The 27337-nt window shown below is 38.0% G+C and overlaps 1 protein-coding gene across 3 annotated transcripts in view; it reads left to right on the plus strand.

Moving 5' to 3' along the window:
- The window catches only part of LSAMP (limbic system associated membrane protein), a 601648-nt gene that overhangs the window by 299772 nt on the left and 274539 nt on the right, over nucleotides 1-27337 (plus strand). For 2 of the 3 annotated variants that reach the window (XM_001502660.5, XM_003363378.5), the window contains exon 2: nucleotides 25731-25963. In XM_001502660.5, coding sequence (XP_001502710.1) covers nucleotides 25731-25963 — 233 coding nt within the window. Of the gene's footprint in view, nucleotides 1-3089; nucleotides 3317-25730; nucleotides 25964-27337 lie in introns of those variants that run through there. The other variant, XM_014732876.3, reaches the window with a different exon arrangement.

The raw sequence follows: 27337 nt of genomic DNA on the forward strand, positions 1-27337 counted from the left end.
TGGGTGGAAAGGTCTGCAGAAAGGCCAGTGAGCTCAAGTAATGAGAAAAGTGCACGGAAATGAAATGTGATTGGGACAAAAAAATTGAAGCTGTTGTGACCTTTGCAACTCTAGGCCATCACATTGCCTCTAGGCTGAGTGCTCTTAACCTGAGGTTCCCGGATGGGCTTCACGGAGTCTGTCAGCCATCTGAAATCACTGATATTCTGTAATCAGAAGGTCACTTGATGAGCACAGAATTAAAGTGAAGGGAGTTAGCAAGAATATCTAAATGGCTTCCAATCTCAAGTTATGATGATAGCCTGATCCATCCATCAAATTTAGTTGTTTTTTTTTTTACTCAGGGTTTAAGGAAAGTTTTGTGTCTTTCCTTAAATGTCTGTGATATTCTTAAATCTCCTGAGCCCAAACCACAACTTTGTGTATGTGTATATTTGGAGTTTTTCCAAGTAGAAGTTAAATAGCCTTGGTCATATTTTCAAAGGTATCTGAGAACCAAAGCTGGCTAAGGGCCACTTATCTAGCCTGCTGGACTGCTCCTCCGGAAGCTGAGATCAACTTCCCGTGCATCTTGTTTTTGGACTGCCCTTCATTAAAATCCCAGTCTCCCAGAACTTCAGTCTCCCAGAGACTGGTTTCCACACATTTGTTGCCAGAACGCCCTAATTGCACATATTTTCTCTCTCTCTGTTTGTTTGACAGCCACAGTGCAGAACCCACTTAGATTGAGATCTTGTATTCTTAGAGATTTTGGCAACATGTAAACACATTTGTTGAGACATGGTTCTATTTCTTACTCCATAAACCAGTCTATTCCTCCCGCCATTCTCTTGGCTGAGTTAATTTCTTCCTCATTTAAGTTACCAGCATACCTTGTACTTATAGCACATCTCATTTGAAATGTCTTAGTCTCTCCATAAGACTGTGAGCTCCTTGAGAAAGGTTATATCTTTTTATCTCTCCATCACCAGCACCTAAATTTATGCCCAAACAAATGTATATTATCTGGGTTACCGTATAAGACTATTGCTCTATGGATGTCCTTGACGATTATTTTGTGGAATATTACATGGCCTCCTCTTTGTAAAGTTGAACTAAAGAAATTATCTTTCTAGCCATAATGACTTATATAAATAATTGTGTATCTATTCATTTTTGTGCTGACTGCCTGGAGCCATATTTATGATACCCCTGTCATTAGTGTGCAGAAATCACAGCATATATTTTGTCTACTAACCTCAACATTTGTTTTATTTTGTTGACCTTATTGTCGTTTTCCCTTTGCCTTTGTTTCCTTGCCTCTTTTAATAAATATTGCTTGCATGCATAGTTAAGCCATCTTAAATCAGTTTGTTATAAAATATAAGATATGATCGGTTTGGTATAAGCTATAAGGTCTGGTATAAAAATATATATAGGGGCTGGCCCCTTGGCTGAGTGGTTAAGTTTGCGCGCTCTGCTTTGGTGGCCCAGGGTTTCACTGGTTCGGATCCTGGGCTCAGACATGGCACGGCTCAACAGGCCTTGCTGAGGTAGCATCCCACACAGCACAACCAGAGACACTCACAACTAGAATATGCAACTATGTATCAGGGGGCTTGAGGAAGGACAGAAAAAAAAGAAGATTGGCAACAGTTGTTAACTCAGGTGCCAATCTTTTTTTAAAAAAAAAATATATATATATATATTGTTATACATATATATATAAATACATAAATATATGTAGTCATCTGATAAAATACTAGCACCAACCACCACTTCTCCATAATTAACAATCTTATGGCTATCTGATGGACTGTATTTCCCACTGGAATATATATACATACATAATGTAAAAAATAAAAATTAACTTGGATTTAGATTTGTATTTGAGTACTGACTTTGCTTCCTATTTTCATTCATACAAGACTCAGTATTTACCTCCTACTTTTTGTCAGGCATGTGTTTAGGTGATGGGGATACAAAGGTGAGTAAGGCAGAGCGTCTGGTCTCTCGGAGCTGGCTCTGTAATCCTGAGCAAATCTCTGAAAAGATGGTGGATTGAACACACATCCAATTTTGCTCTTGCCCAAACTCTAGTAAACCTACTGTAAAGGGATTTTTTTTTCTAAAGACAAACATACAAGGGGAGATGGGAAGAACAAGACAGTAGAGCATGGCAAAAGCAATTTTGGAAGCTGTAAAGCAGATGGGTGACTGGAACTGATGTGCAGACATGAAACCACTGAAGCCTAAGCCAGTAATGAGGAAAGCTGAGAACCAAACCAATTCTTCCCACAAAGTCCCCAGACTGTCCAGGAATTGGCAGTACTTATACCACCAGAAGTAGGAGGACGATCAAGATTGAGGGGAGGGGGAACTAAAATAAGACAAATTGTTTGAATGATGTTTAAAAGTGATTTAAATCCTTAGACTCCTTCTTTTCTCCATGCCCCTGGCTGACTCTCTTTGACTAAATTAAGCAAAATCCTTTAGGTTCATTCTCTGGAGAAAGTAAAACAAGGTCTCTGTACTGAAGGATAACAAATACAGTTGAGGGTCAGGTACATGATGTCTGCATATTAAAGACTAAAACCCTGGCCCCAGCCATAATTTTCCACTGAGACTCCAAACTATTGGCAGCCAGGTTTTATCCTCTATGCAGAATGTGGTACGACTCTTTCCTGGGGAAGATAACTAACTCAAAAGGAAGATCTAAAAAAAGAAGTCATCATAAATAAAGGTGTATGAGTCTATACTGATATAAATAAGTCATTGAATAAATAAATACGTGTGGGAAGAGGCAAATCTCCCACGCGGAAGGATTCCAAATAATCTATGTAGATACTCCACCTTCCAAAAGGTGGAGCATAACTCTCTGCTCCTTAAGTATGGGCTGCTCATAGTGACTTCCTTCCAAAGAGGACAGCGTGGAAAGGGAGAAGAAAAAGAGTAACTGTATGGTGGAGAAACGTGACAAACACAAGCTCTCGGCCAGATGGTCAAGGTCCGTGTCAACAGTAAAAAGTCCTGTTGATGGCATGTACCCTTCTTATTATGACGTAATAAATGGCACTTTACCTCTATGATTTCCTCCCCCAAACCCTTAACCCTAGTCTAATCATGGAAAAAAATTGGACAAATTCCAACAGAGGGACATGTACAAAATATCTGACCGGTACTCCTCAAAACCATCAAAGTCATCAAAAACAAGGAAAATCTGAGAGAATGTCACAGTCAAGAGGAGTCTAAGGAGATGTAACAACTAACGTGGTATCCTGGATGTGATCTGGAAAAGAAAAAGGACATTAGGCAAAACGAAGGAAATATGAATAATGTATGGACTTTAGTAATAATAATGTATCAATATTGTTTATTAATTGTGACAAATGTGCTATACTAATGCAATATATCAATATAGAGGGAAATTGATGTGAAGTTTGTGGAAAATCTGTATTGTCATTGGAATGTTTCTAGAAATCTAAAACTGTTCTAAAAAATAAAACATTTTAAAAATAGTAACTAAGTAACTAACTAACTAAATAATAGGGAAAAAAGGGCTGTGCTATTGCTCCAAGAAATGGCACAAGAAGGTCACTCTATGGGAAAGCCCCCAGTCTCACCCACACACTCAGAATTTCCAATCATCATTTTTTATGTCATTATACAAGTTGCATTTATTTTGACTTGCCAGTATTTTAGAAGCCACCTTTTAATGTTAGTCCATATAAATCTAATATTTTGATTATACCTTGGTGTATAAAAAATTACCCAAGCCTTATTGGCTTAAAACAGTAATCATTTCATTATATCTCAAGTTTCAGGAATTTGGACAGGGCTTTACTAGGTGATTCTTCTATTTCGTGTAGTGCTGACTAAGCTTGCTCCCTGCTATTCAGCCTACAGTTAGGCTGGTCTGGAGAGTCCAGGTGGGCTTTACTCAATTGTCTGGCACCTTTACAGGATGGCTTGACTGCTGGGCACAGCTGGAATTCTTGGCCAGAGTACGTGTACATGGCTTCTCCAGCATGGCACCCTCATAGCAGTCAAACTTCTGACATGGCTCGTAGAGACAGTCCTCCAAGAACTCACTTACAGTTGATTCCCAACATTAAATATGAGTAGCACATGAAGATTATCAGATAACTGAGGAATACCTCTAACACAAAAGAGAGAAAGCAGAATAAACAAACAGATGAAGGCGGCTTGAAGAAAAGAAAGAGGATTTGAATAGAAGAAAACTTTTAAATATTATTAATATTCTTAGACAAGAGGAGATATATTGCACCCCTAAAACAAGAAGAATTGGAAATGTAAAACACTTTGATAGAAATGAAAACCTCCGTAGGTGTATTGACAGTAAAAGCTGAGAAAATCTCTCAGGAAGTGGAGGCAAAAGACAAAAAGATGGAAAATAGAAGAAAAAAGATTATATTACAGAACTAGTCTAGGAAATCTACCATCCAAATAATAGTAATTTCAGAAAAGGAAAGTAGAGAAAAAGGAAGGGAAAAAGTTATCAATGAAATAGTTCAATAAAAATTTCCTGACCTGAAGCATATGAATTTCCAGGTTGGAAGGGTTGAAAGCACTTTGAAATAAAGTAGACCTACCCCAAGGCACTTCACCTTAAACTTTCAGAACACTGGGACAAAGAAGAACCAGTAAGCATCCAAGTAGGAAAAAGAATGAAAAAACAAGTTCAAAGCATCAGATAAAATCATTTTGGACTCCTCTATAGCAAAACTGGGATTTAAATTTCAATGGGAAATATCTTCAAAATTCTGGAGGAAAATTATTTCCAATCTAAAGCTCTCTGCTCAAAAAAATTGACTTTTTTTTCTTACTCTCACATTTGATTGATAGATGTAAAATTCATAAAATAATTTCCATGTCTCTTATCTTAATTAGGAAGTTACTGGAGGATGTGGCCCACCAAAATGACTAAATAAACAGAAAAAGAGAAAGATACGGATTAGAGAAAAGAGAAGACTGAACCCAGGACAGAGGCAAAGAGAGGTAACAGGCTGGCAGCCCTGCAACAGATGTAGAAAGCAAACAGTTTAGAATGAACTAGATGCCATTCTTTTCAACACCGTTTATTAACTGAGATTCCTTGAGCAATTTAATTGACCTATCTGTGCCTCACTTTCCTCCTCTGTACAATGGGCATAATCCGAGTATCTACCTTACATGGATTGTTGTGAGAATTAAATCTAATAACGCACAAAAATATATTTGAGCAGTGCATGCCACAAAATGGGGCGCTCAACAAACATTGGTCTTTGCCATTAATTATTAAAGCCTCTTCCGTCTTTTCTCTCTATGCAGTCTCTATTAAAAGTGACATAAATGTATTTGCTTGTAAGTTCCCCAAATGCAAGCCACATTGTTTCCATCTTATCAGTTAATAAAATCTGAGCGAGACTAAAGATTCCATTTAAAGTCTTTCCCAAAGCCTTCAAAACCTGCAAACAATTATAAAAAGATGAATAATAAGCAAAACAATTCCTTCCACTTCATAAAATACTATGGAAAAGCATCTACATTTGCGAGTTATCCTAGATACTAAAAGCAGTGATAGTCGACTGTTAACTCAGTGGCATAAAATAAAGGAAAACGTAATAAAATGCAGGGATTCTGCACCCCGCTGACATAATAACCAAACTGAATAGACAAAGAATGCTAAATTCCTAACTTTACAACCCGCATGGAATGAGCCAATGTGTAGGCAGACCGCTGGAGTCTGAAATCTGCCTGAGGGGTTCACTTTCAGTATTTTCATTGTGTGACTTATTTGGTGGGTATCACAAGATTATAAATGTTGAGAGTATTACACTTAGTGTTTTATAAAAGCAGAGTTAGTATTTCTCTTAAATATGTGAGTGCAAAAACTGGTACTACTGTTTTCTTAAGTGTCTGATTTTACTACAACTCAGGGTTTTATTATACCCAGGAATCTCTGATTTTCTAATAGCAGTCCCTGAGGCACTAGAAAAAAATGCATTTCTAAAATGCATATATTTTGTGAAATAAGGGATAATATAATAAGCAGGCTCACAACCAAATAGGAATAAATACTTCTCTTTCTCCCTTCTTCCTGCCATCCCTTGCACTATCTAGGGTTGCTCTGGGCATTGCTCCCACCCAGCCCACATTTCCAAAGCGTAATCCAACATGGAGAACTTTGTGACACATGTGAACGATAAAAGCCACCAGACAATTACAGAAAATGATATTTTTCGGGCTATTGCAGTAAGAAGAGGGAAAGGAGCCCAGAGTTTTATGGGGACAGGGAGTCATCTGAGCCAAACGAAAGTCCTGAGGAAGTATGGGGATGAAACACCATATATTATGTCAGGGCACTGGGGTCCTTTGTAATCAGCCATTTCCTGGAACATAAAGGGGGTAGATTTCCTAACCATCCTTGCTTTCAAGGAACTCAGGGCTTAGATAGAATTCAACATTTTCAACATGGTCTTCTTCGAATTTAGAAGGTCAGCTCAGTAAATTATAGCTCCATCAGTGTTTTCCTCAGAGTGGAAATTCCTGAGACCCTTCTCATTGCTCCTTGTATCTTGCAATTATTGACCTACTTGATTCAGGGAAAAAAAAAAAAGGTCTCACATCCCATCCTTCCTTATTCCATTTTTGTGACTAGTAAATATAATAGCAATAGCAGTAATAATAATAACCACCATCATGACAATATCAACAATAATTTGTAACAATTATTGATTGTTTTCCATATGCCAGATACTACACTAAGGGCCTTGCATGTAATGATTTGTCAAGTCTAAAAACAATCCAATGGAGATATTGAGACTTAGGTGAAATAATTTGCCTAAATTATTATAGCTGGTGTGTTGTAGAGCTGAGATTTGAATTTCCTCAGTCTACTGTTGCCGATTACATTATATTAACTTAGGAATCCCACACCACACAACAGCAAATGCACCTTGAGGACACAGCCCAGTGTTAGTTAGGGACAGCCTAGGAATCATTTACAAATGCTGAGAGTGGTAGTGAGGGAGAGTCATCGTGGCTTAGGGAAACAATTCTCCCACCTAAGTTTAATTTTACTGAGCAGAGTGAGTTAACATCAAACTCTAGCCTCATACATGGTGTGCTCCACAGGCATTCATGTGGGTTGTCCCAGAATTTCTATTGTTTGGGAAGACCTTCAAGAGCTACTTGGTAACTAAATAAGAGGGAAATTATATTGTTCAATGATTAACGTGCACTACTTGTCTAATACAATCATTTTTAAAAGCAGAGTTCAAAGTTATATGTATTTTTACAAGTGTATAAATATATAAATTGTAAGTTCATTGTGATTCCAACTAAGCATAAGTGTGACTATATGACTTGAAATACAAATCACCAGAAATAAGCATTGTCGATATACTAATTGCTTTTATTTCATCTATACTTTTGTGTCTTTTTTGAATTTTTGATAAGAAGAGGTGTTATTTTGTAATCATAAAACATACAGTGAAAATATCTCTAAGTTTTTAGACTTCTCTACCGTACATCGTTTACTGATTTTTCAAGTTTGCTTTTTCAAAGGGAAGTGAGAGGTACGGTGGGATTTGAGATGAAGAGAGAGAGAGTATGACAATATTTCTGCGTGCAAATACTCTTATTTCTCTTTTCTGTGTCTTCTATTTGAAAACGAGTCAGTCTGAAGATCTATTCTAGAACTTTCTTTGGCTTTGCATACCAGCTCTTTTTTCTGATTCTTTACTAGTTGCTCTGCAGCGTTTCTCTCCCTTCTCGTCTCTCTCCTCCTCCCTCTCTTTCTCACTGTTTCCCACACTGAGATCGTATGCTTCTTTCTTTCTGCTTCACAATCTCTCTCATGCTTCCCTCATTTATTATTTGTTGTAGATAATTTTCTGTTTTTCTTCATCCACATGAATACATTAAAAAATAAAAAGCATCTGAACTCTAGAATTTAAGAAGCTGGAACTCATGAGTACTTAGGAAAATATTTCAGAATCTCCTCACAGAGCCACAGAGTTATCCCAGATATGTATATAACACTGAAACTCAAATTTAAATTGTCAAAGGCTAAAGTTAGGGCAGTTATTTAGGTAATGATTGATTCAAATGTAAAAAAAAAAATTTACCTGAATCAATTATTGATAAATCCAATAGATTGTAAATTTCTGTTATTGAAATGACCTTGTGTAGAGTAGAGGAGAAATATAGATATAGATATTGACATAGATACTGTGGAGTGGTTTAGCCCCGAGGTTTGAAAGAAGATACCCTTGAGAGACAGCATAGTTAACTTCCCTGATGGTAAAAACCAAACTCTCTCTTACCTCTTTTCTAATTACTAACAATTTCCAGGAGTTCCCAAATCTGCCTTGTGGGTTCCACCAGATCTAGTCTAATTGCAAACGTCCTAGGTTGGTTCCTATGTTTCTAAAAATCTTAAGATATCATGAGCTGTGGAGCAAAAGATCCATTTATCAAAATACTAAAAGGGTGAGTAGGGATTGTAACATTTAATTGTTAAATGAATGACCGTTTTTCAGATTGTGAGCCATTCTAATTCCTAGATCTTTTATTAGTGTTCTTATCATAGTCATTTGGAAGCTCACTGCCCATCCTCATGACCCTCCTTTGAGTTCTAAGGAAAGGATATACTAGCTGTTTTAGACTGCCTAGTCAGGCTAAATTCTGTTTTTCCCTCCTGTACTGCTCTCCGTCATAGGTTTGAGCCCTTTATTAAGGTGCACATATTTGCATACTCTCTGTATGAGAGATTGGTTTTGATCAGGTGTGGTTCCGGGATCCACATTTCTAAGGGGTATCCCTGTACTGATCTTGAACTCCCTTGTTAAATGCATTTGTAGAGCTCCACTTTCTCTGTTACAGTTATTCAGCTTTCCAGATTCGAATGCAACTTTCTGTTTTGGTATCCAGCTAGGGAAGCCTTATCCCTGCAAGAAAGCAGCCTTATCAAGAGCACATGGCTTCTGTCCAGGTAAATTCCACTGAGTAATTATCTTTCACATACTGGAGGAGAAGCTGTCTTATGTTATCTAAACGCTTCTATTCATCTCCCCATATTTTTCCTCTGAAAATTCAGTGCTACTTAGCAGGAGCAGAGTGGCTTTCACATGCTGCCAACTTGTTGTTAGAGTTGCCTTGATTTTGCATCAACATCCATTACAGAAACCACCTCAATCTCACTGAAAACCCATTTTAAAACAGCCAGTCAATATATCTTTTTCTTTAGAAAACTCTTATCAGAATAGTAGTGAAAAGGGAGTGCTTGTCGTTATCCAAATTAATTGATAAATTAGCAGAATTAATGAAAGAGAAAAGAAACAAATAGTCTTGCTAGTAACATACTAAACAATTTTTCATAACCTATGGCAAAAAAATGAGTATTTTTTTTAAAATGGGAAGGAAGGAAAAGATCATAAACTATCACTTTGCAAAAATCTACTTTATATACTGTATTATAGCTCCAAGCTTTAAAGTGGGGACGTTTTGAAATCAACATTTATTGTGATTCTAAATAAACTTTTTGAATTCTCTAATACCATTGAAGAAAATGAAGAATTAACTCCTGTCTCAGTGCAAACTCATGAACCCACAGTATCAGGAATTTCCCTCTGTTAGGCTCCAATCAGAGAAAATAAAACTTCTAGGTGATCACAGGAAGATATTTACTATCTGTGCTACGATGTTTCAATGGCAATGCCTGCCTGGCTGTACAGCAGCCCACAGCCAACTGTCTGCAGTGGGCTCCAAAACTGTTTCTTCTGAGAGGGATGTGCCTGGCAGTTTGTAGTCTGCATGAGAAGCCGAGAGGTCTTTGTGGCAACTAGTCCTCTCACATCATGCTTCCACTGTGGCTGGAATAGGGTTAAAGGATTGGCTGGCAATACTTGTTCCTTTATCCCATACTGTGTATCACCAGCTGTGGCAAAAAATTTTTCCTAGTCAAACTGAAAAATTGCTCTTCCCTAGCCAAGAGCCCTAGAAATGCCTTCAACATGCTAACTATCCCACACCCAAGTCAAACTTTCAAAAGGTTTGCAAAGAACAGGTAGTCCATCTAGAGTTATGCCTGTTGATACTCAAGCACATCTCTTGCTTTATTTCTAAGACTGGAGTCTGCTGTGAAAGCACCTGGGACGTCCAGGTAACAACTTGTCTAATGCTAAGCTCCCACTATGGTTGTATGCTTCATGACGATGGCAAGTCAAAGTGTGTTTGTTAAGTCAAGAATGATTCTGGCCTATGGTATATTCTTACTAGCTTTTCATCTTACATTGAGTGGAAATGGTATAGCTATCCATAAGGTCTTTTCCCAAAAAGCTTGACTTTAGTCTAATCTCACACCCAGCACCACTCACTGGAGAGATAGGGTGAGCAGGTTGAGTATTGTGGAGTAACATAGGAGAGTTAACTGCACATTCCCATTTTAGAGAAGTTTGCAGTCACTCACTTATTGGTGGCCTGCAAGGGATCACATTGTAGCAAACATAGTATTTTCTACAATATCTTTGTCCTGTGAAACCCCAGTATCTGACCTTCTGTGCTGTTAAAAAGTGAAGGAAGTCGGCAAAAATAATATAATAGAAGAGGTTAATAGCTGATGCAATAATCTCTTCTGATCTTCCTTGTAAAATAATATTAGATTTCTTACATGATGGACAAAGAATGGGTGAGCTATGTAGTAGAAAAGAAAATGTAGCCCTGCTTTGCTTTTGTTGTTGGCTTGCTGAATTTTTTTTTTAACATTGCCTCAGGCAGATTTGCATCTAACATTAGCCTCCCAGAAATACACTTTACTACACAATGGGGAATGTTCTCCACTTATTTATTGCTTGGGGCTAACAGGCTGGGCTGTTTTGCATTGAATATGTATCTTTTGATCTTGCTTTATTTTCGTCCTGCCATTTTGTTGCTGCTAAGAGCTGATGATTAGGAGAAATCTGTAAGTGAAAACTGCCAAAGGGCTTCAAAATCGTGCGAATGGATTCACTGGCCAGAGCTCACACTGAGTTCTGTGGGGCCACCAAATCCCAGTGTAGAACTCAGTGACTGGGAAAGAAATCAGCTTAGGCTCACTTAGAGGAGACATCTACTTAATGAGCAATACATTCTTTGCCCTCTTGTGCTCTGATTCTGGCCTCTAAGAACAAATTTTTTAAAGTTCTTATTTCCACAGTATTCTGTGATTCAGGTGTTATACAGAGATAGAGTGACCCATGGGAAATTGTATATTTGAAATTACCTTTATTGTTAGAGTATTTTTTTTTTGAATACCCACAGGATTTTCATGCATTCAAATAATTTCTGCACTGATATACTTAGAACAGACAAATTAGGGACTCTGACTTGCTTAATTTTATAGTCTGGCAGGGGTATAATTTTAATATGAAGCATTGTGTGACGTGGCACTAGGTCTTATTCAGACAGAAGAATGTTCATAAAGATTAAGGGACTCACATTACATAAGAGCAAAAGGGAAAGACATACAAATAAGCTGTTTTCTTAGATTGATTCATGTTCTCAATGAAAACAGTATGACAAAAAAAGAGATGGAATGAGAGGAAGTGACATGGCAAATATGAACAAAAATGTATGATTTATACCATATCTATTAGGTCACTAGATTCTAGTCTCAAAACAGAACAAATATAGTGATTAGTACAGTAAAGCATCTAATTATTCCACTTCTGAATAAGGCTATCCACACCACTATTCCTGGTTTGAATGTTAAAACATATCTTTTGTTCTTTTTTTAAACGTTCCAGTGGCAAAGAAGACATTGTTAGTTCTCTGTTTTTTTGTTTTTGTCTTTGTTTTTAAAGTGTGCTTTTTTTTGGTGAGGAAGATTGGCCCTAAGCTAACATCTGCTGCCAATCTTCCTCTTTTTTTTTTTCTCCCCAAAGCCCCAGTACATAGTTGTATATCCTAGTTGTAAGTCCGTCTAGTTCTTCTATGAGGGATGCCGCCATAGCATGGCTTGATGAGCAGTGTGTAGGTCTGCGCCTGGGATCTGAACCTGTGAACCCCAGGCCACTGAAGTGGAGTGCATGAACGTAACCACTCAGCCACAGGGCCAGCCCCAAGAACATATCTTGATAAATTATATTGTTTACTTCCTTAATAGAGTTCTTTTGGAGAATACTATGATTGAGGGTAACAGACAAGAACTTTAGGAAATCTCTCCTTAGAGGACAAGAAAGAGCAAGATATAAGAAGCGATAATACATTATTATTCATTTGACTGAGATAAGTCAGTTCTAAATCATTTAAAATAATGTGTTATTCCTTATTCTTCTCTCATTCTGTAATATTGGGGAAGTTTTGCTGGGTCCTAATTGCTGGTTTGGACACTGACATCCAGAATGAAGAGATTGTGTATTGTAATAATCAGAGAAAAGAAATGTGGGACAAAATTCACCAATAATAAAGAATGAACATAGCTGAATAACTATAGTGCCCTCCATTGACTGGAAGACTCTAGAGTGTCTAATTCATTGGCCTCCCAGGCAACAAAGGATCAATGAAGAAAATCCCACTCTATGTACTTCTTTATCACCCTTTCTGGTTGTCATCTTGGTTATATTTTTCTCTTGAAGGAAAAAAAATAATTGCTAATTTCACAGTCAAGTATAGTGGGGATAGAAAAATTTTAAAAGTTATGTGAGATCAAATTAACCTATTTCACTAGAGATGAGCAGTGAGAAAATTGGTTATGACTTAGTCACAGATCCTCTATAAACTCAGAGATTAAGTTATGTTGCTGCAGGTGGTTAGTCCTCAGTGCAACATCTGAATATAGATGAAAAGTGTTCATTTGGATCCTTAAATATGAACCCCTAGGGCAGTAGACACCAGACACCAACCAGGTAATACCAAGGATCATATTCAAGTCCAGACAAGAGGAGGGGCACTGGTGTATTTGAAAACATTTCGTGTTTTCACTATATAGCATATTTTCAGAAATTCTTTGAGTTACAAAGGTTCCACTACATATTTTATTTCTTTTTAAAACCTTTGTATTTATACATCTATTATACTGCATCATAGATGTATCACTGAAAAGATATTACTGTCTCTTCCAGCAAAGAGAGGCAGTGAAAATGGTAGCAGCTAATGAAAGGAAATAAGATGGTTGGTTTAGAAAAGACAGAAAGAAGATCCTTGACCTGATACACCTCTCCTCTTTCGAAACCACTAGAAATAGTAAGATTCTTCAGCCTTCAAGATTGTGTTAGGAAGGAGACATCTCTAATAGTGCAAGATGAGAGAAAAAAGATTCTTGGTATATTCATTCATCCATCAAACATCATTCATCCATCGAAATTATTGAGGTATTTTATGTGTCAGCACTTTGTGAGGCAATAGAGATTCAAAGATTGAGAAGATGTGGTCGTGCTTCACTCTCAAAGTGTGATGAAAGGCAGAAAAACAAAGAATTAAAATGTAGGGAAGCCACTAGGGAAATTGGAGAATGCTTTACGAGGAAGGACATATCTGAGATGGATTTTGTGTAGTAAGTAGGAGCTTGCTAAATGAAGGTTGCAAAATATATTTTAGGTAAAAGGAAAACAAAAACTAGGGTGAATGAGATTGGAATCAGAATAAAGAATAAGATTCATGACAGAGAGGGAATGTAACGTCAAGAGGCCAGCCTGGAAAGGTGAGTTGAGTTGACCTATGTTATGCTAATCAATTGGAATTTTTACAAGTAAAATGACCAGATACATTTAAACAAGAAGATTACATGATCAGCTTCATGTACATTTTGTTCTGTGTGCAGGTAAGAGAAACAATACTGGAGGCCAGAGCATCAGTTGAAACATTATAACACCATTTGGAAGTGATGTTAATAACAACAGATGAGATGGTCCTGATCAACAGTAGTAGCAGTAAGGATGGAGAGTAAAGGTCAACCTTAGGGGAAAAAATGATATTTGATTACATAAATGACATGAAGGGGAAGAAGGAAACAAGGATAACTCTGTGGCTACTAGCTTGGGTTAATAGATGGGTTATGATTCTATTAACTAAAACTGGAAATTTAGAAGGACCTGAAGTGAGGTGGGACATAATCAGTTTCAGTTCAAAATATGCTGAATTTGAGATGCCTTTGGATATCTATGTGGAGCAACTGAGTATTCCATGTTAGATTTTAATCTGATGAAGTATAATTAAAGCCAAAAAACCTGATGAATTCCTGAGGACTACTCCATGAAGCCAGGAGAGAAGAAAAATTATGGAAATTAAGAAATAGCAGTAGAGTTAGGAGGAGAAAAAAGAAAATGAAGAACAGGTGGTGAATGGTGTTGAAAGCTATTAAGAGATTAAATGCAACAAACCCTTAAAATAAATACATTAGATTTGGCAATTAGTGGATTAATAGCATCATTCTAAAAGTAATGTTGATAGAGCCAGGTGAAGGTGATGTGTTCTTGAGGGAGAGTGGACATTAATTAGTCAACATAATATTGACTATTAATATCAACATTATCATTAATATCAACATTATGTTGACTACTACTTAGTTAACATTACTACTTGCTTCTACTCAGGTTGGTTCCTGAGCACATATAGAGATTTGAGCAGAGTTCCTGGTATCATGTCAAAAGGTCTTGACCCTAAATGATAAGTAATCCACAAGAAACATAAGAACAATTTCAAAACCATACCTTATTAATCTCCACTTAGATTTAGCTCTTTCCCTCTCTCTACCTGCCTTTTCATTTATCAGCCATATTTTGAGAGTCACTCTAAGAGAAGATGCCTCTTCTGTAATATAATCTCAAAGCTAGAGTGCCCTAGGGACAACAGAGATGGTGGGAAAGTGAAATACAAATGCTCTCAGGCTAAAGAGATGGTGCTATTGAATCATAGGGGTCTTCCTATGAGTTCAGAGTGTGACCTTCACCTTGAAGCATCTGCAACTCACCCTTTAACTCAGACTGGCAATGAAATTTCAGAGTTAAATTATATGGTGGTTGCAGTAATACAAGAGGTGATTGACTTTCTCCCTCTCCCAAGTCTAGACACCAGTTATTTTCTGTCACTTCTGTTGCCCTCCCAGTCTAAGTGCTTTCTGTAAATTGGGGATTGTAGTCTCAGATATCATTCTCCAGTTGGAGTAGGCTGAGTTCCCTACAAGAGCTCTCCAGATGGGCTTTCATCTCAAACTCATCAGCTCTTGCCTACATGTCCATTCTCGCAGTAACTTCTGAAGCTCTTTTCGATCACCTGATTCCAAGTCCCATTCAAGTCCTGATTGTTGATGCGTTCAAGACAGGCCTTCAAGGAAAGGTTTAGATGAGGAAAGCAAGTAGTGAGAATAAAAAGAAGAAAAGCTACAAAAGTAGGTTGTCACACAAGGGTGAAAGCCTCCTCACACCAATTTCCTTTGGAAGAAAGTGCTGGGGGAAAAAAAATTTTGGAGCTAGAAAACACAGGAGGTGTGGTAGGTGGAGAGTGGGTGACCGAAAAGCAAACGTGGAAGTCAGAAAAACCTGTGTGATTGTAATTCTCCATATGAGAACTGTTCTCGTGATTTAGAACCATTCATCAGTGATCTATTGGCTTCTTGTCAGCTGGGGGAGGGGACCACTACATTTCTTTCACCTAAGATGAATCTGTTTGATAACATGTGCTCCTTCGATTTGCAGCTACTAGATTTCCCTATTTCACATTCGTATCCACAAAGTACATTTTAAAAAATGAAGACTTCTTTTGATCTTTATATTTATCTGTCTTTATTTCTTTTACCTCTACCTCTACCAGTGAAGGCAAACTAGACAGCAGAAACTTTTTCTAATGGTAGCCCTGATAGACAGTCTCATTACCTATTTCTTTATTTACTCACTATATGTTAACTCTGTTACACCATACATGCTGTATCTATTAGTTGTCATGTCTTAGAGGCCATAATTTGATCTAAATTGTATCCAAGAGGGTGCAACAATGAGCTGTATTATAACGTGGTTCTGCTCCGATGATAACATTTACATAATGTTGTATATGGTAAAACTATAAAGCAAGGAGCTGAGTTTTCAAGTGAGACTTATGGAAAACTGTCTCCTGACTTTATAGCCATGCCTCATACAACAGAATGTTTATACCAAGTGCATTATAATTTATTGTAAGCACTTTTATTTCTCCTTACTGCTGGACTGAGATAAAGAGTAAACCGTACATGGTACAGAGAACAATTTTTCCCTTCTAGAACTTAGCATACTCTTTATATTTACTTTGTAATGACTTAGAAGATAAAAAAGAATTTCTTATAATGGCTGTGGAATTGTTTTTAATTGCTTAGTGAGTGAAACTTTTAACTAGAAATTTGAGCCAGGATTCCAAAACTAATTTTACTTTTTCAAAGGTACAACTAAAGGCAACATTTTTCCCTCCTAAATGAGAGAGATTTTTCACAGAAAACAAAGATTCATAGCAAGAATCAAAAGAAAATCAGGATTTGAAATTGTTTCTTGTCCTCACTCAACCAAGTAGGGAGGAAAGAGGAGAATCCATAGTTCAAAGGAAAGGAAAGGGTTATACGTTCTTGCTACTTTGATGACAGTATAGTTGCCACTCATGCACTCAGAAGGAAAAGGAAGAGCCTTGTTCTTGCAACCTGGGAGTCCACAAAGCATAGAGTATACCTCTTCAGGTCCAGGAGGAACCTCAGCTCTGCCAAGCAGATCTCAGCAGATCCCAAAGTACAGACAGCATGGACCAGTTGTTGTCTTCTTTTCAGGCTGCCCTGAAGAGGGAGCCATGCGTGAGCTCCTACTGGATCTGATCGAAAGTGGTGAGGCATTTAAAACCTGAACTGCTTATGCCCAATATGCTAAAAATCCTTTAAAAATGTTCCAGAGGTGGCATTAGAGCCCCAATTTACACTGCTGCACTATAACCGTCCTGCATCACCCTGCTTCAATTTAACACTGATGGGCTTTAGGGGACTAACTACTGACCAGAGGGACCAGAGGGGTATCAGATGCAAGGGAACCTAGGCCCCTAAAAGGAGGGTTCCCTGGAGATGCTTGTTAATAACGCAAGGAACTGGATTAAACAACAATATCTGGGGGTTACTGGATTTAGCATAGAAATGGCATTTCTACAGAATGTCCAAGATTCAAATTATGAGAAGTGATGGGGACAAAAATTTATTATGCTTTTCCAAAGCTCCTAGGTACTCTAAATAATTTAGCCCATTTAATAATTACAATCATATGAGAAGGTAGTTATTATTCCTGTTTGAGGAAGAAAAACAGTGAAGCTCTTCAGTAGTAGTGGACACATTTAGGACTAGGCACTACTCTATATGTTTAAATTAACCCATTTAAGCATTACAACTGCCCATTGAAGTCGATAGTATTATAGTCTTCATTTTACAGATGAGGAAACCCAGCCACAGAGAAGTTAAGCAAATGTCCCAAGATCTCAGAGCAGTAGGTGATGGAGCTGGAATTTGGAGCAGGAAACCGGCTCCTCAGCCTGAACTCATAAACAGCCCCCGCCCCCCCCCCCCCCCCCCACTGCTGCCTTTCTTTGCTAAGTAACTTGCCTAAAGCTACTCAGCTACGTAACCCGTGACTTTTCCACTTCACCACTGACAAGAAAATGGAGAACCTTGAGTTATGATGTGATTAAGATGATGATTTATTTTCTAAACTGATTAAGACTCTTGGAAAGAACCTAGAAAAATTGTTTTCGATCCCTTATAAATGTTCCTGGGATGAATCCTAACTCCAGCTGTGACTGGGATAGAAATCAGTTCTCTCTTGGTCTCAGCCTCAATTTTGATCTCTTTTTAGAATTTCTCGCTTCCTTTTTTCTGTTTATTTCTTCCACGTGAATGTAGAGATTATACAATTGATGTGATACCAAGAACACAAACTGTCCTAAAATTGGGTGTTTGTTGAGTCGTCCTCATCACTTAATTCAGTGGTTCTGCTCCTTCTCTGCATGCCCTGATTCTCTCCTGTACCATCTGCCTGGATGTGCGTTTATGCTGCTGCTTTAAGAAGATGAACCTGGAAATACAGCAAAACATATATCATCTATATGCTTATATAAGAATGCATGTATGGCTGGACAAGGTGCTCCCTAGTGATAGTAAGAGAAGAAAGCATGTCTAGGGAGGACTTTTCACTGCTCCAGGGGTGAATCAGACTGTCCTGGCTTTACCACTTGCTATTGTGGATTCTTTTTTGCTCCTATAGATGATGAATCATTCTAGTAGGGAGTAACTCAATCACAGAAAGGGCGTTTTGTCAGTATAGCACAAGCAAATAACTAACGCAAACTGAGAATTTAAAGAAATACATGATTGATCAGAGAATCTGGGTAATAATACATATTTAGTGTGTGTTGTCACACTCTATAAGGAGATAAACTTTTTGAATGATTTAGGGAAATCAGCGTTTTTCCTTTATAGCCATCCCTGTATATGACTATTTCCTTCTTGTCTATCATATTCTACCATGAGAAGTATGAGTATAAGCACAGATATTGCTTTACATCCTATGAAATGTTTCCATGTACATCTTCTAATTTGCTTCCTAGAGCTACCTGAAGAGTAGTTCCAAGAGGTTAGGTCAAGTATCATTAGCCTCATTTTACTTATGAAAAAACTAAGATTCAGAAAGTCTAATTGATTTACCTGTTCCAATAAGAAATAGGCTGATGGCCAGAAGTAAAACCAGTTATCTTCAGGAACTAAACAGTATAGCTTTTACCCTGACACTCCATCGGCAGTGTATGGAGTCCTGAGTCATTGTGACCAGTAAGAGATACACGTGAATCTGGTTCCTGTGGTTTACTACCTCTGTGTTCTCACCCTCCCCTGAGCATCCATCACTGCTTCTCTGTGTGTGCATATACATGTGTGCATCCAGGCTTGTACAGGAATGTGTGCAAAGGAACTAGGGTGTGGGGAGATGATCATAGCATGTAGATGCTGCCTTGGTGTTCATTGGACTACAATTCAGTATGAATCTAGAAAAATAAATCATCATCAAGCTAAAATCAGTATCTGGTTCAAGAGGATCAAGATTGAGAGAGTGGATATGGACAAGAATAAGAGAATGAGACCAAGAGAGCAGGCAGGGTGAAAGGCAGAAGTCAGGGGCCGGACCTGGGGCCGAGTGGTTAAGTTTGCGCGCTCTGCTTCAGCCGGCCCAGGGTTTCGCTGGTTGGGATCCAGGACACGGACATGGCACCGCACATCAGGTCACACTGAGGCGGCGTCTCACATGCCACAGCTAGAAGGACCCACAACTAGAGTATACAACTACGTACTGGGGGGACTTGGGGAGAAAAAGCAGAAAAAAAAAAGCCAGAAGTCAAGTCTAGAAAGAAGAGATGGGAGCAAGACAGCTGGAGAGCTGAAGCTTCTCGTTGCAGGCAAGGCTAGCAGGAGCACCAAAGGATCAGCAGCGAATCCCCACAGTTTTCTCATTATTACTCAGTTTAATCTTAGAACATGGTAATGAAGCAGAGATCACCCAAAATGATTTAATAATTTGAAACTCTTTAAATTTGTTGTTTATTTTTTTAATGCGTTTGCATATTTGTGGTTGGAGTTCATTATATTCATTATACTTAAAATAATGTGATAAAGTCAGACTAAGGACTTCTGACTCAGGAGAATCTGGGATATTTCCATGATCCTTTATTCCATCCTCTGCTTGGAACTTTCCCTGATTCCGCACTTTAATGCTGGGAATATACAGCATTACTTCCCAGATCTTTCCTTCTAGAGTCTATGATAGTTTTGCTGATTCACTGAGGGTTTGGTTTGTAGGGTTAAAGTTACAAATCAAACAGCATCAAAATAAAGGCCCAATACATTCTTGAAGATTTCCTTCCCATCTTCATCTTGAATCATTCCACATCTTAGAAAAGATTACAAGAGAATCACAAAGGTGAAAAAGATGATAAAGGTTAGCAAATAAAATAGCTTTCCTATGACTAAAAGCTAATAACTTCCTGAAAAATCAAATTTACCCCAACTGAGTTGATTCTCCTTTATCTGTTCTGGGTGTTATGGACCCACTTATATACAGGGAAAGACCCCAAAACACTAAGGTTAAATGATTTCTCCAGCATTAAGTTAGGAAGCAACAAAGTATACCTTTCTCATTCACCATCAACAGTGCACATTATACTGATGTGTAATTTTGATACTAAAATTGAACAACAAAGGGGGATGATTTATTAACTACTAACAGAATCAGAGCATCACTGGACTTCATTGGAGTGTCTCTGTCATGAACCCGATTATAATTCAGGGACTTTGCTGGTGGCAATTAAGTGATTGTAAATTAAGAAGCACATGCTTATGAAAACACCATTTCACTGTAGATGTTTGCCCTGCATGTCTGGATATTTAAATCAAGAGACCAAAGTCTAACTGAGGGTTTTTCAACTTCAGCCCTATCAACATTTTAAATGGTATGTGTCTTTGTTATGGAAGGTGTCCTTTACATTGCAGGATGTTTAGCAGCATCCTTGGCTTCTACTCTCTAGGTTGACAGTAGCAACTTCCCCCTTCCAGTTGTGATAACCAAAAAATGTCTCCAGATATTGCCAATGTCATCTTGAAGCACAAATTGCCCCAATTTGAGAACCACTCATCTAACTGTTCTTTCTTAATTTAAGAAACAAATCTTTCTTACCCATTCAGTTCTACTGCCCCCAGTTCCTATAATTAAAAAGTATTGAGGATAGATAATTGGTGAAAGATAAAGTAAAATGTATTTGTTTGTTATCAATGAATAAATACCAGATTACACTCTTGAGAAAGAGAGAAAAGTTTGGATAAAATCTAATATTAAGTTGGTACATTTTTAGCAGCCAGTAATGCTTGTTAAATGTGAAGAGATGTATCTAGTAGCAATTGAACAGGCTTAATATCTGGTAGATGTGTATCATTACATCATGGATATACTGTCAGTAAATATGCTATTAAGTAATATATTGATACAAACCGAATTTAGCATTTCTTCTCTGCCTCCAATTATATTCATCATTTTGGAAGCATAATCCCCAGACTTATGCAGTATGAGTGGAATTGTCAATGTACCTGTTTGTATAACATACTTGGTGTAAAGTGTTTGCAAAGATCCAATGCTTGAGATTTTTATGGGTGCATTGATTTCTTGTGACAGTTTTATGGATTAAGGTATACTGAACAGAGAAGATAAAAATTTGTTTGCTTGGCTCTTGTAATTTTTTTGACTGATTTTTTAAAAAGTCATAGGTTCATAGTTAAGTAACCCATCTGATATTTGTGGGTTCATGGTTAAAGTAGGCTACCCACTAAACGTTTATCTAATGCTCCATGCTTCTTTTCACTGTTTTTCACATGCAATGTAGATTATCTAGTTCCCAGAGATGATCTTTCTGCATAGTGGGAACACTGAGCACATCTTTCTCTCCTTCACTTTCACGTTAATACCATACCAATAGTTCTCCTTAAATTTTTTCTTTGTATCTGATACTTTTAATTATTTCTTAAGGAATGTTAAAGTAGTTATCCATCTATTCTGCTCTTAGACAATAAACGAATACTTGATAATGGACCTATAGTAATTTGTTAAATTGAATTGAGTTTATTTATTCCACATTTCAGCAAGTGCCTACTGTGTAAATGGTGGGTTTATGCTTCTAGGCTCTGTGAGGGCTCCACAGGTGAATTACAGGAGGATCACTGCCATTAATAAGCTTATGAGGAAAGATGAGTACAAATAACTCTAATGCAATGTGGAGGATGATGAGGTCATAAAAAGGGGCCAAGTAAAAGGATGGGATGCTGATGAGAGAAGATTTCCTGGAAAGGTGCCTCTTTGTGTTATATCCCCATGTCCTCAGCTGCCTGCCAGAAATCCCAGCTAAAGAGGAGGGACGTTCTCTGCCCTTCTCTCTTTGCACCAACACCCGTTCTTTCTAGGGTGCCATCCTTTCTAAATCCTGGAATGATTTGAAAAATTGTGAGCTCCTGGAGGAGACGTTCTATTAAATACAAACAACACATAGCCCTTACAGATTTTTAACATGCATCTCTTTACACTTTTGTTCTTTAGCTAAGGCTGATTTTGAAGATATAGTCATTAGATATCTGGTTTTGCACTAGATAGCCTGGTCTTGTAGCAGCATTCTAGATGAGGGCTATTTCGTTATTATATTGTAATGGCGTGGCATGAGAATTCTCACTTACTCTACAGGTGTGCCTAATGCACAGTTTAGCTAACTTACCTTCTAGGTACAAGCTTGTGATGCTTACTGGCCAGTCGGTGCATGCTGGGAACCAGAGTCTTCATTTAATCAGCATTTCCTCATTTCCGAATAGCTAGGCATTCTGTGACGACCCTGTTTGAGTGGTTATTTTCATTTAACAAATGCAAGTTCTATAAATTGAGACTGTTATTTTGACTCTTACCATCTTTTTTCTTTCTTTTTTTTTTTTTTTTAAAGATTGGCCCCTGAGCTATCAACCATTGCCAATCTTCCTTTTTTTTTTTCCTGCTTTTTCTCTCCAAATCCCCCCAATACATAGTTGTATATTTTAGTTGTGGGTCCTTCTAGTTGTGACATGTGGGATGCTGCCTCAGCGTGGCCTGATGAGCAGTGCCATGTCCGCGCCCAGGATCCGGACCAGTGAAACCTGCCGCAGCAGAGCGCATGAACTTAACCACTCGGCCACAGGGCTGACCCCATTACCATCTTTTTTCTTATGTGCACTTTTTTTTTTTAAAGATTTTATTTTTTCCTTTTTCTCCCCAAAGCCCCCCAGTACATAGTTGTGTATTCTTCGTTGTGGGTCCTTCTAGTTGTGGCATGTGGGACGCTGCCTCAGCGTGGCTTGATGAGCAGTGCCATGTCCGCACCCAGGATTCGAACCAACGAAACACTGGGCCACTTGCAGCAGAGCACGCAAACTTAACCACTCAGCCACAGGGCCAGCCCCTCTTATGTGCACTTTTTATGATTTAAATCAGTTGCCGCCTTAAATCGAGATTTTAAAATTTCTTAAAATTAAATTAGTTCTGAAATTGTGTTATTCTTTTCATCCTTTTTCAATATGAAAGTTTTAGTCACATTGTAGAAAGATTATTTTCTAGTTTATAGAATCAATGCATTTACTTCGGAGATATTGACCACATAAAAAAAGAACCCTTAAATATCTGAAGAGTGCTTTCGTTTTAAAAAATACTAGAATGTACTCTGGTGTTTGGAGTCGGCTAACCGTACTGAGTTAGTAAAAAGTGTGCATGTATTTGTATGTGTGTGTTTTCTAATATACCTTTTACTAATTTGGAAGAAAAAGATAAGTTTAAAAAATAAATATGGTTTAAGCACAACATAAAAATAAGATGTGTAGATTGTCAAAGCACAATTTTCAGATAATGTATTGTTTTAGTAGATGCATTTTTAAGGGTCTGGCAATTTTGCTGAAACAGTTAATTACTTCTTTAGGTAAGATAGATCTGAACACTTCCAGAGAATAATTTGGAATAATGATCTGTGTGATAATTTTAACTTTTCCATGGACAAAAATTACTAAAATGTCCGAAGGACCCTAAATACCCAGCTTAGAAGCTCTGCCTTGTGCTGCTGAGGAAATTTGCCAGTTCACTTGTGGATGTTGTAGGGCTTGGGACAAGGGCAGTGGAATATAGGTAACCATGTGTCCTCTGTCTGCATGTGTGACACTGTTATTCACACAGCAGGCATTTACCAGGTTTCTGTTTTACATCAGAGTCTTTATTTGATTTATAAGCCATATTTATGTAAAATATATTACGTAGTATTTTTTTCAAAATGAACACATTAGGGCCATATTCCAGGCTAACCAGCATTCAAAGTACCTCTTTATGATGAGCATATTTGGTTGCTGCCATGTTGAGCCATATAGATGAGAAAAGTGCAAGGAAAAATTTGATAGAAGATTTAAAATTCTTTTATGGAGGTAAATTTTCATTCTTCTCAGTAGAAAATGCCAGCCGGTAAATCTCTATTGACAACTTCATTTATGGTCTAGAAGAAGACAGCAAACAGCCTATTAATTAATTCATAAATGATTCTAGGTTGAGAAGAGCCGTAAACACCTTGAAGGACAGAGAAATGATACCACAAAAGAATACAACAGAAAAAGTCAAATCAAGTATGGAAAGAAGCAGCAAGCACCCATGAAGTTATCTTTGCTCTTCCCCATGGAGAAGTTCTAAATTATCAAACACATATAATTAATCTCTTTAATATCTGCATGGCAGAGAAACACATGTCGGGTAATGGAGATAGTAAATAGTACTGTAATCTACCTATATTTATGAAAATAAAGAGGTGAAGAAGAAAAGAAAAACCTACATCTCATGGCACCTAGCTAATTAAATAAAATTCTCACGCTAAATAAAATATTCAATTTACCTAAAAATAATGGGATAGGAAGTATTTTGTACCATAGGTAATGGATTTTTAAAAGATTCAGCTTTTCTCCTTCTTTTACAAGAGATGAGTTGGCCTTTGTGTCCCTACGGTGGACAACCTGGGGATTAAGCTTCAATTTCCTGTCTATGCATGGGTGTGGAATCTCTATTTGTGGCTGTTTTGACCTGAGAGGAAACCTGGATTTGACTCGGTTTGGAAGATACAGGGGAACATGGTGTTTTAATTGTTCTGCTGTCATGCTCCTGGCTCCTTCTGTCCATCCCTCATGCCCCAGAGCGCTGAGCAGCTGGCTCTGCAGCTGTGAACAGGGTCTGGGACAATCTCCCTGTGGAGCAGACGTAAATCTTGCCAAAGAGATACAGAGAAAAGGTTTTTTTGCTTGATTTTTCCACTTCTAAATTCTTGCTGGAATTGAAGGAGAAAACCCCACTCACCATGAACTATTTACTCCTTCTCCACTAATCTGTGTTCTTTGCCTCTTTCTTTCAAGTTTCAGAAAGAGACCCTTTTAGGTTTCTAAAATAAGTAGTCATTCAAATAAACATTTTTCTTCCCCTTCCTTGGAATAGGGACTGCAAAATTGGTTTCTTCATTTCCCATAAAGAATTGAATTCATTCCAATATGCCAGAAATGCTGGTAGCAAGCTGTCTTGACAGCGGACAACCTGCCGCCCTCAGCGGCTGGAATCAGTCTTAGACAAGATGACATTAGCTTCGATTTCCTTTACACTACACCTATCTACTTTCTCTTGGACCTGCTCACATACTTTTCACTCCGGGGAGTGAGCATTCCAAATTTGCAAGGATCAGAAGCGAACTCTGAAATCTGGTCTGATTCCTACAGCAATAGGACATTACATGAATCTACCATCGCACAAGATATACTTATGAAAGAGTAAATACAGTTCAAAACTGAGTAAATGTGCCACATTATGAATTGTCTAATTCTCGGGGTTACTTAAACAGGTGGAGTTCTGCGTGAAAGACCTTTTCCTAGACAAGAAGAAAATAATCCAGTGGGAATTTAACTTTAATCTAACCTATTTAACTTTATTTGCCTGCATTTTTCATACTGATTGTTAAATTGAGTCTAATATAATGACATCCATCTACTGGATGGTAATTAGATCTTAAAGGGGAAATAGTGACAATACGTAGGTCTCTAAGAAATGGCATGGCAATGATTCACTGTGTATAATTATTTTTCTTGATTGGTCTAATCATTGGAGAATGAATGCAGATGTAGGTATGGCTAAGGCTCCAATGTTGTTATTCTGCTCTGCCAGGTGCGTTGTAGAAGACAAGAACTCGAAGGTGGCCTGGTTGAACCGTTCTGGCATCATTTTTGCTGGGCATGACAAGTGGTCTCTGGACCCCCGGGTTGAGCTGGAGAAACGCCATTCTCTGGAATACAGCCTCCGAATCCAGAAGGTGGATGTCTATGATGAAGGTTCCTACACTTGCTCAGTTCAGACACAGCATGAGCCCAAGACCTCTCAAGTTTACTTGATCGTGCAAGGTAAGAAAAGGATGAGAGAGATGGTAGGTAGATAATAATCATGATTGACGAAATATTTGCAAAATTCTTTCTGGAAAAAAAAACTTCCAAATACATTATTGCATTTGAGTATCTATTTTCTCTCTGAAAGAATAGACTTAAAATCAGAGGACTACGGGGAATATAGAAAGAGGAGTCTTGCCACTGTGAGCAGTACCCTTGATGAGGATGTTTTCTCCTAGCCTTAAGTGTGAAAACACACAGTAAAGGCCACAGCTGTTGGAGTAAGTTGAAACAGGGACCCAAGAACACACAGAATGCTTAGAACCATGTGAAATCTACTTTATCACACTGTTAGGTGCTGGATGCTTTGCTGAAGGTTTCATTTTTATCTATCTGCTGCTTAAAGAACGTCACTAATTATCTGTTTTTATGATAGTAAATGTTGTTTGGAAAACTGAAAATTTCCACAGGCCTTGACAGCCTCTCATCTGGCCAGCTTCCTTTGTAGCTTGTATCTCCATTTAATGGCAAGTTATTTGTGAGCAAACCCAGTGACAAGGATCTGCAAAGTCATTGGGGACAATCTGCTTCTAGATGGTGGTTTCCAGGGGCACATCTGAGTCATGGTTTTACAGAATGAAAACCCTAAATGGCATAACCATGCCCCCAAACTATAGCTCTCTTGAGTCCCTTTCCCCATAATTGCAGAATGAGAACGAAGCTGATCAGCTGCACAATTTTATTGCAAGCGCAGTCAAACCACCAGCAGTTTCCATCCATCTATTAGGAAAGAGCTAAGCACTAACAAATATTAGGGCTGTGTTCATGTATTCTTGATTTACAATTTTATGTAAATTTAATGCAGATTAGGCATGGCCTTAGGGCTCCTGTCGAGATTCCAATGCAGTCAGTGGTGTGGCAAAGTTTGACGGTAGCCTCTATTAATGTGTTATGGAATTGATTATCGCAGCGTTTAAATTATTGCTCTTCCAACTCCTCTGATTAATAGATTGAAACTAGAGAAAAATACATCAGAGACTGCCTGGTGCAAGGGTAGTTTAGTCATGTGACCTCTATCCTGGTCCATTTGTGATGGCTGACAGCTTCATTTTATTGCTTGTAAAAGGCGTGTCTCCTGATTTGCAAAGTTCCTATCACAGTCAAAGCATAGAACGCTTTCCTTGTAGTTTGGTAGAGAGTACTTGAGCTCCATAACAAGAGACACCAGGGCTTGGATCTCAGATAGCCTATTTAAATGTGTAAACATAACTAGAGATGTGGAAATATGGAAATGGATTAAATTGCCAGCTCCCTCAAATCACAAGCACACAGACGTTCACACACACAGACATGCCTCAAAATAAAAGAAGTCCATTCAATGGCTGTGGGAGG

This window comes from Equus caballus, chromosome 19, assembly GCF_041296265.1.
Source record: "Equus caballus isolate H_3958 breed thoroughbred chromosome 19, TB-T2T, whole genome shotgun sequence".
In the NCBI taxonomy this organism is placed as follows: domain Eukaryota; kingdom Metazoa; phylum Chordata; class Mammalia; order Perissodactyla; family Equidae; genus Equus; species Equus caballus.